The 19,032-nt window shown below is 58.3% G+C and overlaps 1 protein-coding gene across 1 annotated transcript; it reads right to left on the bottom strand.

Moving 5' to 3' along the window:
* Nucleotides 1-1,253: 1,253 nt before the first annotated feature.
* LINGO1 (leucine rich repeat and Ig domain containing 1) lies at nt 1,254-4,159 on the bottom strand. The gene has a single exon (XM_044230776.1). It carries the CDS (start codon nt 4,145-4,147, stop codon nt 2,303-2,305), a length of 1,845 nt encoding a protein of 614 aa, XP_044086711.1. The 5' UTR covers nt 4,148-4,159; the 3' UTR covers nt 1,254-2,302.
* Nucleotides 4,160-19,032: the final 14,873 nt, after the last annotated feature.

The raw sequence follows: 19,032 nt of genomic DNA, 5'->3' as shown, positions 1-19,032 counted from the left end.
ATAGTAACCACCACCACCACTGGCAGAGGGCGTACTGGGCGTCGGGCACCACACCAAACAGATCCACCCGTGCTCCTTCGTTTAACGTCCTAACGACCAAAAGGAGTAAGATCATCTCTTCACGTGACAGAAAAGCAGACCGAGGCTCAGAGGGGTTAAGTAACAATCCTGAACACTTGGTAAGTCTAGGACCTCCAACCCAGATCTGACCGCAAAGCTCAGAGCCTATAATCACGTCTAGGCTGCTCCCCAGGGACCATCAACCTTTACCAGCGTCCCCGAATCCAATGGGGAGAGGCTCCTGTTTGTTCCGGGGGATAAAACCACAGTTCCAAGGGCTTGAGGTCTCCCCAGGGCCAAGGACAGCTGTGGGGTGGTTGCTGAGGGTGCAGGGGGGCAGGGCAACATGACCCAGCTGCAAAGCTGCATCAGCAGGGAAGCAGGAGCAGAGCAGGCTCTCCGGACCCCTGCAGATGAGCGAGGGAGGGAGGGAGTGCCCCTCCGTGCCCATCTGGGCTCGCCATGCCCCCACCAGAGGCTTGCTTCAGAAGGTACTACCTGGTCCGTGCCTGCTCAGGTTGTGCATGTGAGCCCTGGGAGGAGTCCCATTCGGAGACGCTACATTCTGGAAATCTCTGCCAAGGGCTGACTTCCCAAGGGCTTCCCCTCCACATTCAGCTACGTCTGTGTCTGTCCATTCCTGCATCACCGGACGCTTTGACCTGAGGACTTCCAGGCAGCAGGCCTCACCCCCCCTCGGAGCTGAATCCAACAGGTCCCTGAGGACAAAGAGGAACCGTGGAGGGGAGAAGCCAGGCCTGCCTGACCCCAGCGCCCTCATCTGCCCGACAGAGATGCTGGCCTTCCAAGCCAGGCCCCTCGGAGTCAGGGAGAGTTACAAGGCTACTGGATTGGCCCTTGGCACCTCTGTCACCTGGGGCAGCCCTTCCCAGGGCAGAGTGCGGAGTGGCTGGGTTTGGTGTGAGTGGGCAGGGCAGCTTCTGACCCTCCAGGTCAGCCTCAGTACAGGGGGCCCCATTCCCCAACCCACGACTCTCCAGAGTCCGGGCTAGGCTCAGCAGACAGTGCCGGCCTGGGCCGCTGTTCTAGCAGGAGCCTCTCTAAGTCCCTGGAGCGAGCAGCCCTTCCCGGCCTGCCCAGGGTCTGCCCCCAACCCTGACCCCATGGAGAGCCCTTCAGGAGCCCCACCCCCATGGTGAGATAATAATGACCATAATGAGAACAGTCACCCACACATGTGCACAGCGCTTTACAGGTTACAAAGTGTTTCACATACATCATCTCATCAATTCCTCACAACAGCCCTGTGAGGTAGGCAGGGCGGGGAGTCACGTTTTCCATTTGTACAATGTGGAGACTGAGGCCCAGAGAGGGTCAGCGACCTGTCTGAAGCCACACAGTAGGTCAGCGGCAGAGCTGGGACCAGAGGTTAGGCCTCGGTCCCGCCTCCAGCCCCTGGCTCTCTCCACCAACTATGCTGTCCTCCAGGAGGACCCCAGCCCCTGTCCAGAGTCTCAGCCACACACGAGCCAGGCCCCCGACCCCTGGCAGTAGCGCTTCCTGGCATCTTGGCCAACAGCCTCCACCCCCATCAGGCAGCCCTATCTCTCCTCCACCTGCTACCTGCAAATGGCCAGCCCAGAGCCAGCCCACCTGCCTCCGCTGCCTACTCCTGTCAGCTGCCCGGGCAGGTGGGGCCGGAGCCTCCTTTCCTGTTTTCCTGAGTGATCCCTCCCCATAGGGGAAGAGAAGAGAAAGGAGGAAGAGGAGGAGAAAGGGGGGGAGGAGGAGGAAGAGAAAAACAAGAAACTGAGTTGGAAGAGGGCCCTGGAGCAATCAGGACGTCAAAAGTTTGCATTCCGACTAGCTATAGGAAATAGTTTTTTTTCTCTTTTTATTATTTCAAGTTTTCATAAAAATCCATAATTATTGAAACCCAAGTTACAGAGGAAGTTCGTAACTTTTTTTTTAATTGAATTATTGACTGTGCCACGTGTCGGTCTGTCGGCTTCCGACTCCAGTCTGTCAACGTGTGCCCCTGTGCAGGTGGGGTCCCCAGGCCTGGCCTGCGGAGGTCCTGGTAGGCAGAGGGCAAGTGGTGAGGGCCGGCGGAGGGGGCGGAGGAGGGGAGCCGCAGGGAACAGCGGTGTGTGTGTGTGTGTGTGTGTGTGTAGGGCCTGGGCAGGGAAGGGAGGCGGGAAGGCCCAAGGAGCGAGCACAGCAGCCAGGCCCCTTCCCCTGCCCGGCCGGCCCCGGGGGTCCCTGCCCCCCTGCCCCATCCTCAGATCATCTTCATGTTGAACTTGCGGGGTGCATCAGCGGAGCTGATACCCGCGTCCGACTTGCGGGGCACGTACTCGATCTCGATGTTGTGCTTCGTGTTGCCCTTGCCCCGGCTCCAGAGGAACAGCAGCACCAGGCAGAAGAGGACGACGCCCAGGAAGGAGATGAAGCCCATGGTGGTGGCGATGATGAGGGTCTTGATGTCGAAGGGGAAAGGCACGGTGGCTCGGGTGCTGTTGGCCTCTCCCTCGCCCGGCTGGTTGGAGATGAAAGCGAAGGTCTTGTTGGGCTGATGGGGCCAGTCGGGCGAGTAGCTGCGCACGTGCAGGTGGGCGGGCATGGAGTCGTTGCCCCCAGCGTTGGCTGCGATGCACAGGTACGTGCCGTTGTCCTGCACCTGGGCGTAGCGCACCTCCAGCGTGCCGTCGGGAAAGACAGTGAGCCGCCCGTTACTCTTGGCCGAGACCAGGTGCTTGCGGGGCGACAGCCAGAGGATGGCAGGCGGCGGGTCGCCGTCCGCCCTGCACACAAACTGCACCGTGTGGCCCTCGTCCACGAACACCTGCTGGGCTTTGCGGTCCCGGATGCGGGCGCGGCGGCAGGTGAAGTAGTTGGGCAGAAGCACGTCAGGGAAGTCCTTGAACTCCTTGCCCTGGACGAACTCGGGCGTGGCACACGTGGGCTGCTGCCGGTTGAAGTTGAGCCGCCAGCGGCGCCGGAAGACCCACAGCAGCCGACAGTCACAGGCCAGCGGGTTGGAGTCCAGGATGAGCGTCTCCAGGTTGCCCACTGAGTGGAAGGCCGACTCCTCCAGAGTGGTCAGCTGGTTGCCCGAGACGTTGAGCACACGCAGATAGTTGAGGCCTCGGAAGGCATAGGGCTCCACGACGGCCAGCTGCCCACCCACCAGCTGGAGCTCCTGCAGCCGCAGCAGCTCATGCAACATGGAGCCCTCGATGGCGCTGATGGGGTTGTAGGAGAGGTTGAGGAAGCGGAGATACACCAGGTGGCGCACAGCCAGGTAGGGCACGGAGGTCAGGTTGCAGTGCGTGATGGACAGGGAGGTCAGGTTGAGGCCATAGAGGCAGTTGGGGGTCATGGTGTCCAGGTAGGGCCAGTGCGAGATCTCTAAGACCTTGAGCCGGTACAACCTCTTGAAGGAGTAGTCCCGGATGGCGTTGATGCTGAGATGCCGGAGCCGGAGGACGATGAGACTGTGCAGGTGTGATAGCGCCTCTGTGGGGATGGAGGTCAGGTTACACTTCTCCAACGTCAGCCGCTCCAGGCTGTTGAGGCCACTGAAGGCGCGGTGAGAGATGTAGACGAGGTCGTTGTCGCCCACCTCCAGCGACTTGAGGTTGTACAGGTCCTGGAACATGTAGTCCAGCAGGATGACGATCTTGTTCTCGCTGATGTCCAGCTTGGTCAGGTTGCTGAGGCCCGTGAACACGCCCAGTGGGATGAGCTTCAGCCGGTTGCTGCGCAGCCCCAGCGTCCGAAGGCTGAAGAGGTTGTTGAAGGCGCCGGGCTCCACGGCGCTCACGATGTTCTCGTTGAGCTCCAGCTCTTCCAGGTGTGGGAAGCTGGCGAACTCGTCCTGGTTGAGCGTCTTGATGCGGTTCTTGCCCAGGTCCAGCAGGCGGGTCTCGGTGGGGATGCCCTCGGGGACTGCCACGAAGCGTTTGCGGTGGCAGAGCACCGCGCGGTCCTGTGCTGAGCACTCGCAGCGTGGCGGGCAGCCGGTGGCTGAGCCTGACAGCACCGAGCCCAGCACCAGCAGGAGGATGGGCTGCCAGCAGGCCAGGAGGGGGCTGGGCATGCTCCTCGCGCCCCCCGCCAGCATCCTCTCGCTCACCTGCAGCCAGGAGCAAGCACAGGACAGAGGGCGTGGTTAGAGGATGGTGTTTGGGCCAGCCCCGAGCTGGGCCCTCCTGCCCTGTTTGGGGGGGGGGTCCCTGACACAGGGCTGGGGGGTGCCTGGGACCCCAGGGTGAGGTCCAGATGCCTGGGTCAGAGAGCCTCCCACCACCCCATGCTGCGTCCTCCGTCCTCCGTGCAACTTACCCTGCCCAGAGCCCTCCTGGAGGAACTCCCCAGCATTCCTGGGATTGGGGTGGGAGTGCATGGAAGGGGCAGGGTCACCTCAGAGGAGCCTGGTATGGGCACTCCAGGCGGTGTCCACCTCCTTTATATTTTATGTCTCGCAGGCAGGCACCCCATACCCAGCCGCACACCCTGAGCCTCAGCTTCCCCTGGTGCTCATCAGGGATAAAGCCAGACCTGCTGAGTTGCCCTCAGGGCTCACACAGGGAATCAAAGGGGCTCAAAGGCTGAAGCCTCTGGGAACAGCCTTCGGAGGAGTGTATCTGGTCCCCGGCCTGCCAGGCCAGGGCTCCAGAAGCTGCTGGGGGCCACCCTCAGCCTGAACTTCCCCAAGCCCCGACACCTCGGAACCCTCCTTGCCCGCACTGCAGCTAAGCCTCCAGCCCAAGAGCCCTGGGATATCAGCAAACCCAGTTTGTCATGAATCTGTTCCCCAGTGGGCTTTCCACGCAGAAAGTCCCAGAATGCTGGAATTCTGCCATGATGCCTTGCCGTGGAGTCTCTCTGACTCTCCCCTTCCTCCCGGTCTGCCGTGACCCACCCAGACTTCTGAGCCCAGGGCTCAGGGCCCAGCGAATGAGTGTTCCTGGTCTTGGCCCCTGCAGTTGTTTCTTCCAGGAATGCCCCTTCCCCTGCCTGTTGAAACCCCATCTTCACAGTCTGATTTAATGACCACTGCTCCAAGAAAATTTTTCTGACCGCTCAGTGGGAGATGCGGGGTCTCCCATCATCTCCCACTGGTGGTCCTCCTCCAGTGGGAGGGTCCACTGGAGGGGCAGGGTCACCTCAGAGGAGCCTGGTATGGGCACTCCAGGCGGTGTCCACCTCCTGGAGGTGGTGGACCACCAGACTTTGTCTCTCAGGGTTCCGATCTCGCTCCTCCTAGAGCCAGGGTTCCGGGCAGCTGCTGGTCTGAGGTGGGGGCCGTCAGGGTCCACCATGGGCTGCCACAGGCTGGCAGCTGGAGACCCAGTCCCCACTGAGGCACTGATGATGCAAGGCTCATTACAGCTGGGCCCTGAGAAACATGCAGGGTTTGGGTTCCCGTGACAAGGATAATGGCACCAGGAGAGGGGCCTGGCTTGAGCATAGGCTACAGGAGGAGTAGGCAAGAGGTGTGCGGGAGCTAGCCCCTCCATGACTCCTGCCAGCCGCCCTGAGAGGTGACTTGTTCCCATTTACGCCCAGACTGCCGCCCCATCTCCTCCGTCCCCCCTCCATTCCACTGCCTGGGAAACTGCCCCAGCAGGGCAAGGAGGGGGCTAGGAGGGCGAGTGTGGACTTCTCCAAACTCCCGAGGGTGGGCCAGATGGTTTAAAGGGGCTGAACCAGAGCCCGACCAATGGCTGCCTGTTCACATACTCCGCTCGCATGGTGCCCGGGGGCGTTCTGTGCAGGAAGGGGAAGCCTAGGTGGGGAGGGTTCCCACATCTCTCCCTTAGCTCTCCCAGTCCCGCTTCTACACTGGTACAGAGCACCTGCTCTCAAGGTCACAGGTCTTATCACTCAGCGCCCCTTCAGGCGACGGGGGCTCAAGGAGCTTGTGGCTCCAGCCTGCAGAGGGGGGTGGATGTGGGACCAGAGTTCTGCTCTGTGAGACAAGCCACACACCTTCCAGGGCTCCAGCAGTCTCTCCCAGGCCTGACAGGTGCTCCCTGGTTGGTGACAGACTAAGTGACTGATTAGCCAGAGGGGGACCTGGGTGTCACTGACACGTTATGGAATCTTCGAGGTTTTGTTATCCCCAGCGGCTTTGCCAACAGCCCCCGCCTCTCTCTCATCCTCTCTCTAGACTCTGGTTTGTCCTCCCCCACCCTACCCCCATCAGGCCATTTTCCACAGTCACACACGCTCCAGTGACCCACCAGAAAAGCAAACATCCTGACAGGCGATCAATAAGTAATTGGGCCGGCAGCTGGGGCCGGCGCGGGTGTGAGGCAGGGGTGTGAGGCTGGGGACCTGGAGAGCTAAACAGGACTTGGGGCGCCCAGCTCAGAGCTGGGCTGGTGGGCAAGGTGGGGGTTGCTGGAGAGGGGGTCGAGGACGGAGAGCGGGGGTGGCCATAGCACAGCTCACCTGAGATGTTGGGAAACCCTCACACACATACCAGAATGAGGCTTTCAAAGCCACCACCACCTTGCCTCACCAGACCCCCATCTGCATCTCCTACCAGCCTGCCTATTACATGTAACCACCCAGGTGTCCCTCCCCCCCTTATCCTTCTGGAGACCTTTTCCAGCCTCCTGGCCCAGTGGCCTTTGTGACCTCCTTTCCCAAAGGCCACCTCCTCCATGAAGCCATCCGTAACCTACACAGTCAGAACTCATCTTTCTTCTGGAACAGCGAAGCATCTTACACTTACTAGTAGAGATATTTTGCGACTCCTGTACAGCACAGGTCTGTGAAAATCACTTGAGCCAACTGACAGAAAATATTGGGCCATAAGTCGATAAAAAGATAAGGCAGGCCAGTAAGGGAAGACTACCACCCAGTCCAGCATAATGACAAAAGGGGTGAGCTTCCTGGCAACCTGAATGAAGAGGGAAATATGTTCCAAAGCCTCAGCACTTGCCACTGCACCTGTGTGTTCGATGCTGGGTCAGTCATGGCAGCTTCTGCCTCACAGAACAGCCCCCCGTGACGTTCTTGGACAGACAGAGCATACACAAGAGTTTTCTGCAGGGGTTGAGGGACCTCTGAGTGAGCAGTGAGAGACCTGGGGAATTCAAACCTGTTGATGGAAAAGCTGACTGGCATGGCCTCGCCTGGCTGCCCTCCGTTCCCCACCCCACCCTGACCCCCTGCAGAACAAAAGGCAACGCACCCCAGGACCAACACAGCTTCAGGAGGGCATAGCCTGCAGACTGCCTCACCCCTCACCTTTTACATGTGGCTTTCCTGAAAGAGGAGAAACTGAGGCCTGGAGAGTTTAAGAGGCCTGCCCAAGTCGGCACAGCAGGAGCACCACACACAGGCGGAGTCTCCCAGTCTAACCATCCCCCACCATGGGGTCCCTGTCATCTAGGGGCGGTGCCAGGGCTGTGTCTGCGGGGGACACCAGAGCTGCTGAGCGGGCAATGCACCGCTCCTGCCTTCCCGGCACCGTGAATCCTGCTGGTTATTCCTGCAACTGCAAAGGACAAGTGTTTTATGCACTTTAATCAGCGTTTTGTTTCGAATCCCTGCCCCCTGAAGGGCTTCCCACAAGGGCAAGAGTTTAAAAATTGGACCAATAAATACAAAGGGAATAAACATCAAAGGCAGGCAGGTGGGCAGGCAGAGGGAGATCCGTGCCCGGGGCACAGTGTTCAGACCCCACGGCAGCCTGGGTCCGGTCCTCTCAGTGCCCCAGCGGCGCGGGAAGCTGTGCTGTCAGACCTGCGTGCAGAGGGCCGTCTCCACCACCACACTCTCACTCCTGTGCCAGGCCCTAGCTGCTTGGCTCCGTTGCTCCCCACACCAGCCACACTGCTGTGTGACCTCAGGCAAGGCCTGCCCTCTCTGGTCTTCTTCCTCCAATGTGCAGTGAGGGGTGGATTCCAGGCTCCCTGAGAGAGCCCACAGCAGAAGTTGACTTCCTCCAGCTAGAAACTCAACATTCTCAAACCTGCTTAGGGGTGAAGAGGAGCGGGGGCTCGGGCTCCAAACTGTAGCTCCATTGGGGCTGGAAGGATCTATGGGAAAGGCCTCACCATGGGGCTGTGACCTGTGGCGCTCAGGATGAGACAGGTGGCCGATGGGGACAGAAGGAGCAGGGTATTCCCTGTGAGTGGACTTAGGGAGGGAGGCCAGGGGTCACTCCATCTCAAAAGAGGTATTATTTTTTAACCATTTACAGATGAGAACCCAGGCTTCCAAAAGGGAATTCATTTGCCTTCAGCCTAGGCACAAAATTAGAGGGCAGCAGCGTTCCATTCCTCCTGGTCAGCTTGCTTGCCCCGAGAGCTCCCAGCTGTGAATCCTTGTGGACACATGGTTGGCCGGCGGGGAGCATCAGGGCAGTGCGTGAGGGCCCAGAGCCCAAGGCAGGCACCTGTCCTCGGATAATTGCAAGCAGGCACCCTGCCTCCCCAAACCCCACAAAAGCTTTTCCTCAACTGCGTGTGTTGAACACACTAAATTTTTCCTCTAGTGCCTGCCGCCACGGTCTCTGCTAGAGACTCACCTAGTTCGGGTGCAGCACGAAGGGTTAGTTATTTTAGGTTTACAGTATCGATATTTCATGGTGTTCCCACTCAGCGTTCCACAGGGAGCACAGGGCTCCCCAGCACACACAGGCATGGGGTCCTGGGCAGGGAGGCACCCGCTGCCATGGCTGGGGGCCCAGGGCCTCTGGGGGGTAGCCCAGCTGTGGGACCTGAGTGCCTGCAGTAGGCTGTTGCCCCATGTGGAAATGAGGCGTGCACCATCACGCCCTATCTTGTTGGGCTCTGTGTCTGCAGCAGCGGGGAGTGAGGAGGGATGGCTGGCTTGGGGAGGGGGCCGAGGGGGTCTGCCTGCAGCCCTATCCAGTTCTGCCCACCCCCACCCCCGAAATAAGCTGGAGAGAGGAAAGTTGACAGAAATAGAGAAGAAAAGATACACAGCGGCGGGGGGTGGGGGCGGCACACAGGAAAGAAAAAAAGGGAGGAGGAGAGAGAGGCAGAGAAAACGGAGGAGAGAGATGGGTACCCGTGGCAGAAGGCCAGTAGGGGCGGCCCAGGTTGGGGGGCAGGGGGCAGAGAGGGAGTGAGCTTGGCCCGCAGACTCAAGTACCCACCATAGGGCCTGTTACCACATCCTGGCCTGGACCCATCCCATGCAGGAGGGCTGATTGCTCAGGAAGGGGAAGGCACTCCTGCAAGGTGACCAGGGAACAGGCAGAGTCCTCATGACTTGTCCTGTCCCCAAGTCCCCACCTGCCTACCTGAGGTCCCTTCTTGGCCTTCAGTTCCAGGACATGCCCCCCCCCCCAATCCCTTTCCTGAAATGAAGTATGTCAGTGGCAGGGAGCAGGGTGGATGTGGGGATGGAGTGAGGTCTGCCTAGGAAACCCTCTACGATCACCCCAGGTCGGGGCCTTTCTCCCACAGTGCCAGCTGGCTGCCCACCACAGGCCCAGAGACCTCCCACTCAGCTTGCAGAATCCAGTTCAAGAAGGGATCACCCCTCTGAGTGCCCCCTCTGGATCTCTGAGGGGGTCTGCTGTGTTTGCCTTGCTCCCTCGCCCCCGTCGGGGGTTTCACAGTTCCTGGGGCCTCCCCTTTGTGTGTCCCAAATTAGGAGCCCCCAGAGGAGGGCTGGGGCTGATGGAACCACACCCATCTTCAAAGGGCAGGAGAGCCAGTCAAACCAAGGCTGGGGCAGCTCCTGAGAACAGCCCCTCCTAGGCTAGGCTCTTCAGAGAGCTTCCTGGAGAAGGAGGAGGTGTCCCCTGAGCTCAGGCTCCACAGGCCAAGAAGAGAAGGGGGGGGCATTGTTGAGGGACAGAATGGTGCAAACTAAGGTGTGTGTGGTGTGGGGGGGGGAATGCATCCAGGGACTTCTAATTGCTTCTCTCCAAATCCTGACCAGTTGGGGCTCCTTCTAAAGCTACTCCATTCTGGCTTTCCAGGGCTAATCCCTGCTGAGGTGTGAATGGCTGATAATGGTTGCAGGCGTGAACTGCTAATGGGGCAAACTCAGTCCCAGGCCAGCCTAATTGGGCCGGGGTTGCCTCCTGGCACAGGGAGTGTGGGAGGGCAGAGAATCCTAAAAGGAAGGGTCGGGTGCTCTGGCTGGGCTCCCGCCAGAGAAATCCAGCCTGTGTGGCCAGCGGGCGACAGCACAGCAGCCTCGGCACCCTCCGTCTGTCTCCTCCCTGGCTGCTTGGCCTGCCTTGGCCTGTCCTCTCCCTTGTCCTCCTCCTTCAGCTGCACACCCACCCCTCCCCCCACCACCCCACGGACGGGGACAAAAAAATCAACCTGGAAGAAAATTGAGGTCATGTCCTTTGTCGTGTATAACTCTTTATTTTCCTCTTGCTCTTGGTTCTGGCAGAGTTGCCGGGGCCCTCAGGGCGTGTGTGTGTGTGTGTGTGTGTGTGTGTGCGCATGTGCTGCGTGCACAGGAGGGTGGCCCTTGTGGGTGTGTGGGTCTGCTGTTCCTCCTCTCACCACTCCACTGGCCCAGAGCCTCCATCGTGCTTGGAAACTCAAGCTTCTTTCCATAGTGCTCAGCTGGCCTCTTGGCCGCACCAGGTTCGAGGCTGCTGGCTGGGCCCGGTGTGACTACCTGCCCGCTCGCTAGGGCAGCTGCCCCTATGGGGTCCTGGGCAAGCACCCACCCCATGCCTCTGAGGGTGGGATGCCCCTACTTACCCCACAGCCCACTCCACAGGAGCACAGCTGCTCCCAGGAGCTGCCGGCCTTCCGGCCAGCCCCCAGCTCCAAGCCATTTTCAGGATAAATTATGAATTTTAATTGTCAAAGCATCTTAGTGTTTAAAGGCTTCTATATATAGGCTCTGGCCTCCAGGAGTGGCCAGCTTGGTGGGGCGGGGGTAGGGCAAGGCCCAGAGGAAGCCACATCTCAGGGAGCAAAGGGCACTGGGTCCACAGGCTCCAGTCGGGGCTCACTGCACACCTGCCCTGCTGAGTGACCTTGGGTGAACCCTGGACCACTCTGGGCCCTGATGGCCCCTCCACAGTCTTGTTCTGAGGGAAGAGTCCAGCTGGGAAGCTAGGAGCTGTCCTGGGAAGGGTGGAAGGGAGCCACTGGTTCTAGGAAAGTTCCTTATTGTCTGTGCTGAGCGCACCTGAGGAGAAAGCATCCCTCCTTGGCTTGGAGCTGTCCCAGAATTGAGGAGGGCTAGGCAAGCACCCATGCAGTGACCTGAGGAGGCTCAAGGAAAACCCATGTCCCTACCCACTACCTCTCCCTTCCCACCTTTCCCGGGCTCCTAAACACCACCCCAGGCTCACAAGGGCAAGAAGAAACCGCTGAAGGTCTCTGGCTTCATCTGCCACCCAGGCCATCTTGGGAGGTGCCTGGCAGATCCCCTCTTCCCTTCCTGGCTGGCCCAGTCCTCAGGGTTCCTCTGTCTTGGGAACAGCTTAGGTAGGCCCATCTCAGGCTTTGGAGGCCTGGACACCAGCCAACCCCCACCCTGGTAGGCCATCAGCCTTGAGCCTGAAAGAAGAGGAGCTCATGGCCTCAGAGGCCCAGGGCAGGGAGCAGGCAGTGGTGAAACCAGCAGGGGCGCTGGAAGACCTGAGACTTGGTCAACAGGATGAAGACAAGAGCCTTTCATGTGCCAGGCATGATTCTAAGCAGTTTACATACAAAACTTTATCTCTCCCACCACAGCGTGTGGAGGTAGGTTGTGTCATTATTTTCATTTTGCAGATAGAAAATAGAGAAGCACAAAATGAAAAAGGTTCTGTAAGTTGCTCAATCAAGGTCACAAAGAGGTTCTGTAACTTGCTCAAGGTCACACAGCAAGTAGGCTATGAACTCAAACATGAGCTTCTTTCCTCTTCACAACAATCTTATTAGGTTGGTACTATGATCCCTGTTTTACAGATGAAAAAACTGAGGCACAGAGAGGTAGGGCAGCCTGCCATGAATCACACAGTGATGGACCGCAGGATGGGATGGGGCTTGGTGGCTTAACCTGAGGCTGTCTGACCGCTCCTGCAGACTATGCTGCCTTTCTCTGATTCAGTTTCAAGGGCCTGCTGAGCTGTAGGACTGTGTGGGCAAGTGGCTTCCTGTCTCAAGGCTCAAAACTCCTCAGGGAAGGGGAGGCCAGTGCTCTAGGGGCTGGGGGCAGAGAGTTCAAAGAGAAGGAAGGAAAAAGATATTTGGATCGAACACACAGAGTGCTTTGCAGAATGACCCCAGCAACCCTTACCATGTACCTACTTCGTGGATGAGGACACTGAGGCTCAAGACACTAGTTTACCTCCCCACAGGTGAGGGAAGTGAGGCCTGAGAGCATCAGGGACTTGTCCTAGGTCCAACAGCATCTGAGGGCTGCGGCCTCAGAAGAACCCAGCCTCCACCCCCCTTCTCTCCCCAGCGTAGGGCCAGGACTCCGCGGTGGGGGTAGATCAGGGTCAAGAGAAGCTTTGCATTACTAATGCCTCAAAAAGGTGAAAAGATTGAAAAACAACCCCCAGTACATCCCAAACCAAGGTCCAGTGAGTTTTTTAGAGCATGGGCAAGCTATAAATAAAAATGCCCTTCTAGGGGCACCTGGGTGGCTCAGTGGGTTAAAGCCTCTGCCTTCCGCTCAGGTCATGATTCCAGGGTCCTGGGATCTTGCCCCGCATTGGGCTCTCTGCTCAGCAGTGAGCCTGCTTCCTCCTCTCTCTCCACCTGCCTCTCTGCCTACTTGTAATCTGTGTCTGTCAAATAAATAAATAAAATTAAAAAAAAAAAAACACCTTAGTTTAAAAAAAAAAAATGCCCCTCTACCACCACTGACTATTCAAAGTGCTCTCTACTCCAGTGAATCTTGGCCAACCCCTCACCAAAACCCATTTTTCCAACCTGTACACCGAGATCAAACCAAGAGGCAGCGAGCCCCTCTGCTCAGATGGGGCTAGGGAGTGCTCTGCTCTGCTCAGGAACCGAGAACCCCTTCGCCTGGCTGCATGCTCATGAGAAGCCCAGGCTTGGGCATAGGCAAACCTCTAAAAGGTGTCCCAAGGCATAGAGGGCAAAGAGCCTGGTGCAGGCCAAGAGGGTGGCATCAAAACGCAGGGGAGGCCCAATTCAGCTCAGTGTGAGGACTCAAATGGAAGATCAGATGGCCCAGAATGGAAGACCTGGCTACATAGCAGTGGGTGAGTAGTGTGCCCCAAGACAAAAGCAACCCGGGACACCAATGGGAAAGCCCTCTGCTCCCATACACACCTCAGCAGCCCCTCTCAGCTCTGAGACACCCCCATCTCACACCCACGTAAAGGGACTTGAGATGGCCACTCCCCCACCCCCCTAAGCTCCATCGTCTATAGCCCTCCTGGGGCTGGGTCAGGCAGAGGAAGCCTGCAGGCCCATGGGCCCCGCCCCCTCCCAGAGCCACAGGCAGGTTCTCCCTAGAGCGGAGCAGAGAGAGATTAATTCCCTGAAAGGGGGAAAAAATAGAAAAACACACACACACACCACACACCCTAATAACATGTAATAAGAGGTTGGAGACAAGGAACAATGCCCTGGTAATGTCACCCTGGCGGCAATCAATTTGGGTGTCACATGAAATAGGCATAATTATTCCGCCAGCCCTGTTGCTCGTCTCTAACCAGCTCCAGGGGCCCAGGTCCGGGAGAGGAGAGCGGCCCCAGAATCAATCCTTGGGGCACCAGGCTGGCAGAGGGAGCGGCTCCAAATCACCTCACCAGCACTGAGCTTCTCAGCCTCTGTGGGGACACAGGGGGCTTGAGGGCCCCCTGAGGGGAACTTGCTGCCGCCCAGGAGCCACCTTGCTCAGCCATCCCCCTCACTCTCTCCGTGGGCAAGAGCAATCAGGGAGAACTCCCCAAGGAGATGGGAATGAAGGAAGAACAAAGATACCTTTTTTCATCCAGATTTGGTTTCCAGCTCACCAAACTCTTATGAAGTACTCCCCAGTGCCTAACCCCAGGCCAGACCCCAGGGTATGGAGAAAGGGTTTTCAGGGGGGACAATCACTTTCCCTCTGCCACGCCAGGACGGCCCCTGCCCATCCTTGGGGTGAACGCAGAACCCCCTGGGGTCCTGTACAGGACTTAAGCTCTCTTTGCTCCTCCTTCATCCCCCCCCCCATTCCCTGGGGAGTCCTTCTGAGTGCCCTTACCCATCCCTGAGCTCAGAGCTTATAGAGACAGCAGCCCCACTAACTGGGGAACTCTGAGGGACAAAGGGGAAAATCGCTCCCTAAGCAACTGTTACACATTGGCTACAGACCATCTCGGCCCCCATTTTCTGGAAATGCACAGCAAGACCATAACGTAACACAGTTTTACTCTCAACCCATTGGTAAAAACCAAGATGGCTGACCACACCGAGAGCTGGCGAGGGTGGGGAGCACTGGGGACACTTTTCTCCAACTGCAGGGCATAAGTGGTCCAACTAATCTGGAAGACACATCACCACATTTTCGAGGACAGCTGAATATGCCCATGCCTTAGGGCCCAGCAATTCCGCTCCCAGCCGTGTGCTCCAGAGACACTCTGCGTGCTCAGGAGACTGGACAAGGTGGCTCCGGGCAGCATTGTTTGTGAGAACCAAAAGGGGAACGACCCACAGAGAAGAATGATTAATCCATGGCGGTAGATTCAAATGGCGGCACATTACACACCAGAGCAAACAAAGGAACTACATCTACCATTATTTGCAACAATATAGACGAAGCTTAGGAGTATGAAGTTGAGGGGGGGAAAAAAAGCAAATTCCAGACGGCTGTATCTGGTTTCAGGCTTTTTCAAAGTTTGAAAGTAACCCAAACTGAACAATTCCTATATACTAAAATACATGGTTTTAAAAAGGCAAGGGAGGGGCGCCTGGGTGGCTCAGTGGGTTAAAGCCTCTGTCTTCGGCTCAGGTCATGATCCCAGGGTCCTGGGATCGAGCCCCACATCAGGCTCTCTGCTCAGCAGGGAGCCTGCTTCCTCTCCTCTCTCTCTGCCTCCCTCTCTGCCTACTTGTCATCTCTGACAAATAAATAAATAAATATCTTTTTAATAAAATAAAATAAAAAGGCAAGGGAATGCTAACTAGGTAATTAGGAGAGTGGCTGCCTCAGAGAAAGAGACCAAGGAATCAAGTGAGGAAGCCCATGGAAGATGGACACCATTGTTAGAGCCCTAGTGTTCGGCTTAGGAAGTAGTGTTGTTGTATTTGTAACACTTTTATTATCCCTAATGCTAAATACATTAATCAGTTACCAGGCCATGCCCAGATGCGGGAGCCCTGAGCCCCAGGGGTCAGGCAGAAGGTATTCTGGATCAAGCTTGTCAGCTGGGGACTTGGGGCGAGTCATTCCACCTCTCTGGCTCTCTCCCTTTTCTCAGCTATAAACATCAAATCTCCGTACCAGCTACAGGGAAAGACTGAGAACACATCACCGATATAAATTATGAATAGCTAGCATTTCTTGAGAGCTTACTGTGTACTAAGCACTGTTCTAAATGCTTTGCATATATTAGCATACTTAATCCTCCTGCTGGCCCTAGAGGTAAATACCCTTGCTAGCCTTACTTTATGGATAAGAAGACTGAGGCCTGGCGAGATTAAGAAATTCAGCAGAGGTGGAGCTGAGGTCTGAACCCAGGCGTCTGGCTCCAGGGTCCACGCTCAGCAAGTTCACTATAAAGTGACATCAAATGAACCAAGTACACAGGAGGAGGAGACTGTCGTCAGCACAGCTCTCCTGGACCCACAGCACCCAAGAACATACATACATTCATTCATTCATTCACTCATTCATTCAACGCATAAACAAAGGTCAGTATCAAGAATGCCTCAGATGCATTTGGAAATGAACTTGCCTTACCATACTCTTTCTACAAAGAACCCTCCCAATTCTGGAATCCCCGGTTTTGTGTGTCTGCAAAGTCTGCTACCACCTCAGGACCTACTAGTGTCTCTCTCTTTCTAGAGGACCTCTGGCGACCTCAACCTCCCCCAAATAAGTCCCACCCTTCTCTGAGTTCGGGTGGGCTACTAAGTGTACTGCCTGGGCGCCCTTGACGTCACCTAGCTCTGTCTGACCATACAGGTGGAGGACTTCATGTCCCCTCCAAGCAGTCCTTGCCACCAGTCAATAGCGGCTCCCTGGTACCTCCCAGTGTCTTCCCTATCCTGAGGGCTAAGCAGGGGGGCTCAGTGGGTGGGTAAAGGACTGCCCAGGGTTGAACATTCAAGGCAATCCATGGGAGCCCCAAGAGGGCATAGTCCAGGGCAAAAGAGACAGGAGACCCTGCGTCTGGAAGGCTCCATCTGTCCTCCGAGTGCCACACGGTGGACAGCAGGACCAAGAGACCCTGGCTAGCAGGCTAAGGCTCTGACTTTGAAATCACCATTGTCTGCTGCCTCCCCTCCCTCGCCTTTCACAAGCCACACAGGACCAGCTGATACAGTGCCTCATTCCTCCATGGGACCCTGTTTAAATCACTATGGTGCCTTCCTTCTCCAAAGGAATGCACTCTCGGCCCCATTGTGATCCTCCAGCTGTTTGCTCCAATAGGCACCAGTAGACAGGACCAGATGAGCCATCCCTGCTACCTGTCTGGCCTTAGGCTGAACAAAGACCCACACACACGAGAGGATTTGGGGTCTTTTTTGTTTGTTTTTTTGGTTCTGTGTGTATGTGTCTGAAATTCTGAGCTTTAGAGAACAGTAACTAGTAAAGGGCAATGTGGGTGCTCAGAGGCAGGGGAGGGAGCGCTGACCACTAGAATCAAAGAGGACTACCGCAAGGGGCAGAGTAGTCTCTCTGCTTCCCTCCAGGCACACAGGGCCCTCTGCCCACAAGCCAAGATTCTTGGGTTTTGAACACACACCTATCCCCCAAAATCTGGCCCCTTGGAATGAGGACCTTCTCTAACTCCAGGCCCTGGGGGACATTGCAGCCTTGACCAAGCCCTATCTAAGGCCCATCTCACAATTAAATTGGCAGGGGGACAGGACAGAGGCAGCAAGCACCATCACAGGGGGCCTGCCCTCCCCTTTGCTAAGCACCCCTCCCATAGGGGCATCCAGGTGCTGCCAGGAGTCCCTACCTGGGTTCCAGGGAGTTCTTGGCCTCACCCCTCTGCCACGTTATCCTCTCCCTCCTGCCTCAGGTCGTGGGGAAAAAGCAGGCAAGCTGTCCCAGCAGACCAGGTCCCACACAAGGACAAAGGGTCTGGGAACTGGTGACCCTCTCTTCCCTCACCCATGCTCCTTGCTGGATGTGGGGAAGCCCCAGGCAGCAAAGCAGCAAAGCCTGGGGGCCCCAGGCTCACAGCTCCCCGGGCATGAGAGGCACCAGAGCTGTTGGCAGGGCTGAGCCCAGAGCCCTGAGGCAGGCTGGACATCGCACCCTCAGGCTGCCCTAGCTAAGCAGAGGAGGACTGAAGGTGGGCTGGGCTGGCCAGGAAGGGGCTCATCCAGATGGTACTGATCCCCATCTTAGGGCCTTCCTGCACTCCCAGGGCACCTCCCACATGCCCCTTCTCCCCCACCCTGAGACCAGGACCTCGGAGAACAAAGGGGATGCCTCCAGCATAACTAGAGCATAACCAGGGCTGCATGGGGCTGGGCTGGGACCCAGGGTAGGAACAGGGAGGGAAGAGCCCACTGGGCTTGGCCCCACCCCTCCCCAAAGTGGAAGCCACCTGGAGGGACACGTCTGGGGGGGGGGTGCTCAGCCACCTCACAGAGGGTGGGGAGGGAGAACAGGACGCTCTCTCTTCACCTCCCTTTTCTCAGCTGGTTCCCACCTCCCACCGGCTGCCTAAGAATGAAAAGTGGGGCAGGAGGAGGTGAGAAACCCAAGCTGAAGACAGACAAAGGGAGGCCCCTAAAAGGTTCCTGAGTCCTCCATAACCCCAACTCCCTCCTCTGCACTCTCCCCACCCCCATTTCCCTTTTCCTCCCTCTTGCTGGGCAGGAGCAGGAAAGGGGCTGCTCCCTTTTAGGGGAGGGAGCTGCTGCCCAGGCTGGAGGCTGTGGAGAAAACTGGTCCCAAACTGGCATCCACCAGCTAGCTGGTGCCTGCTGCTGGCTAGGGCTGCCTGGGGGCATCTGGGATCTGTGGAGAGGTGCAGCCATCCGCTGAGCAAGAGGCTTACCCTCCAGGATGAATAGTGCTCAGAACAGGAAAGGGGCATGGGGAGGGGGGGCAGCAAGACTAGCACCCTAGCAGGTGCTCCTCCACAGCTACCCGTCCCAGCTAGTCAACCTGGAATTTGGTGGGGTGGGAGGAACGGGAAAGAAAGAATTTTCATTTCTGAGGCTTGAGGAGGGTCAGATCTGCGCCCCCAAAGGGAAATCTGGGTGGCGCCGGGGCGCCCTGCAGCCCCAGGAGGGCGCAGCCGGGCCAACGGCGGCCCTCACGGGAGCTCGCCGCGGGGCTGCCCGCTCGGGGCTGGGCCTCGGCCGCCGGGCTCACCTGCATCTCGGGCGCACCGTCCGTCCGCTCAGCTCGGTCACCAATCGCATGTCTCCCCCGCCGGGCTTCAGCCCCTGCCCAGCCCCCTCCTCCGTCGCCTCCTCCCCGTTCGACACCTCCGCCCGGCAGTCCGCGCGCCCTCGCGGGGCTGTCTGTCCGTCTGTCTGCCCCACGCGGGTGGGAGCCGAACCGGGGCCGGGGCAAGGGCGCGGGAGTGGGAAGGCGGGAGGCCGCGGCCCCGGCGGGCGGAGGGGCGGGCGCGCTTAGGACGCGCGACGCGGGCTCGGCGAGCCTGGTTCTGCGCCCCGGGCCGCCCAGGAGCCGCCGCCGCCGCCGCCGCCTCTGCCGCTGGGGCCGGGGTCGAGGCCGGGCGCGCTCCGCAGCGGGGCCGGGGCCAGGGCTGAGGCCGGCAGGCAGCGGCCCCGCATGCTGCTCGGAGCCCCGCGGCGGGAGAGGGGCCGGAGCGGCGCGGGTGGGGACTCCGCGCGCTCCCGGGGCCGGGGCCGGGACCCGCCGCCGCCGCTGCCG

Source organism: Neovison vison, chromosome 13, assembly GCF_020171115.1.
Source record: "Neovison vison isolate M4711 chromosome 13, ASM_NN_V1, whole genome shotgun sequence".
Classification (NCBI taxonomy): Eukaryota; Metazoa; Chordata; class Mammalia; order Carnivora; family Mustelidae; genus Neogale; species Neogale vison.
Note: the sequence above shows the minus strand (reverse complement) of the source record. Positions and strands in the feature narration are given on the sequence as shown.

Bases quoted from the DNA above. Each gene is read 5' to 3' on its own strand.
- LINGO1 (XM_044230776.1), bottom strand. From the start codon at position 4,147: ATGCTGGCGGGGGGCGCGAGGAGCATGCCCAGCCCCCTCCTGGCCTGC.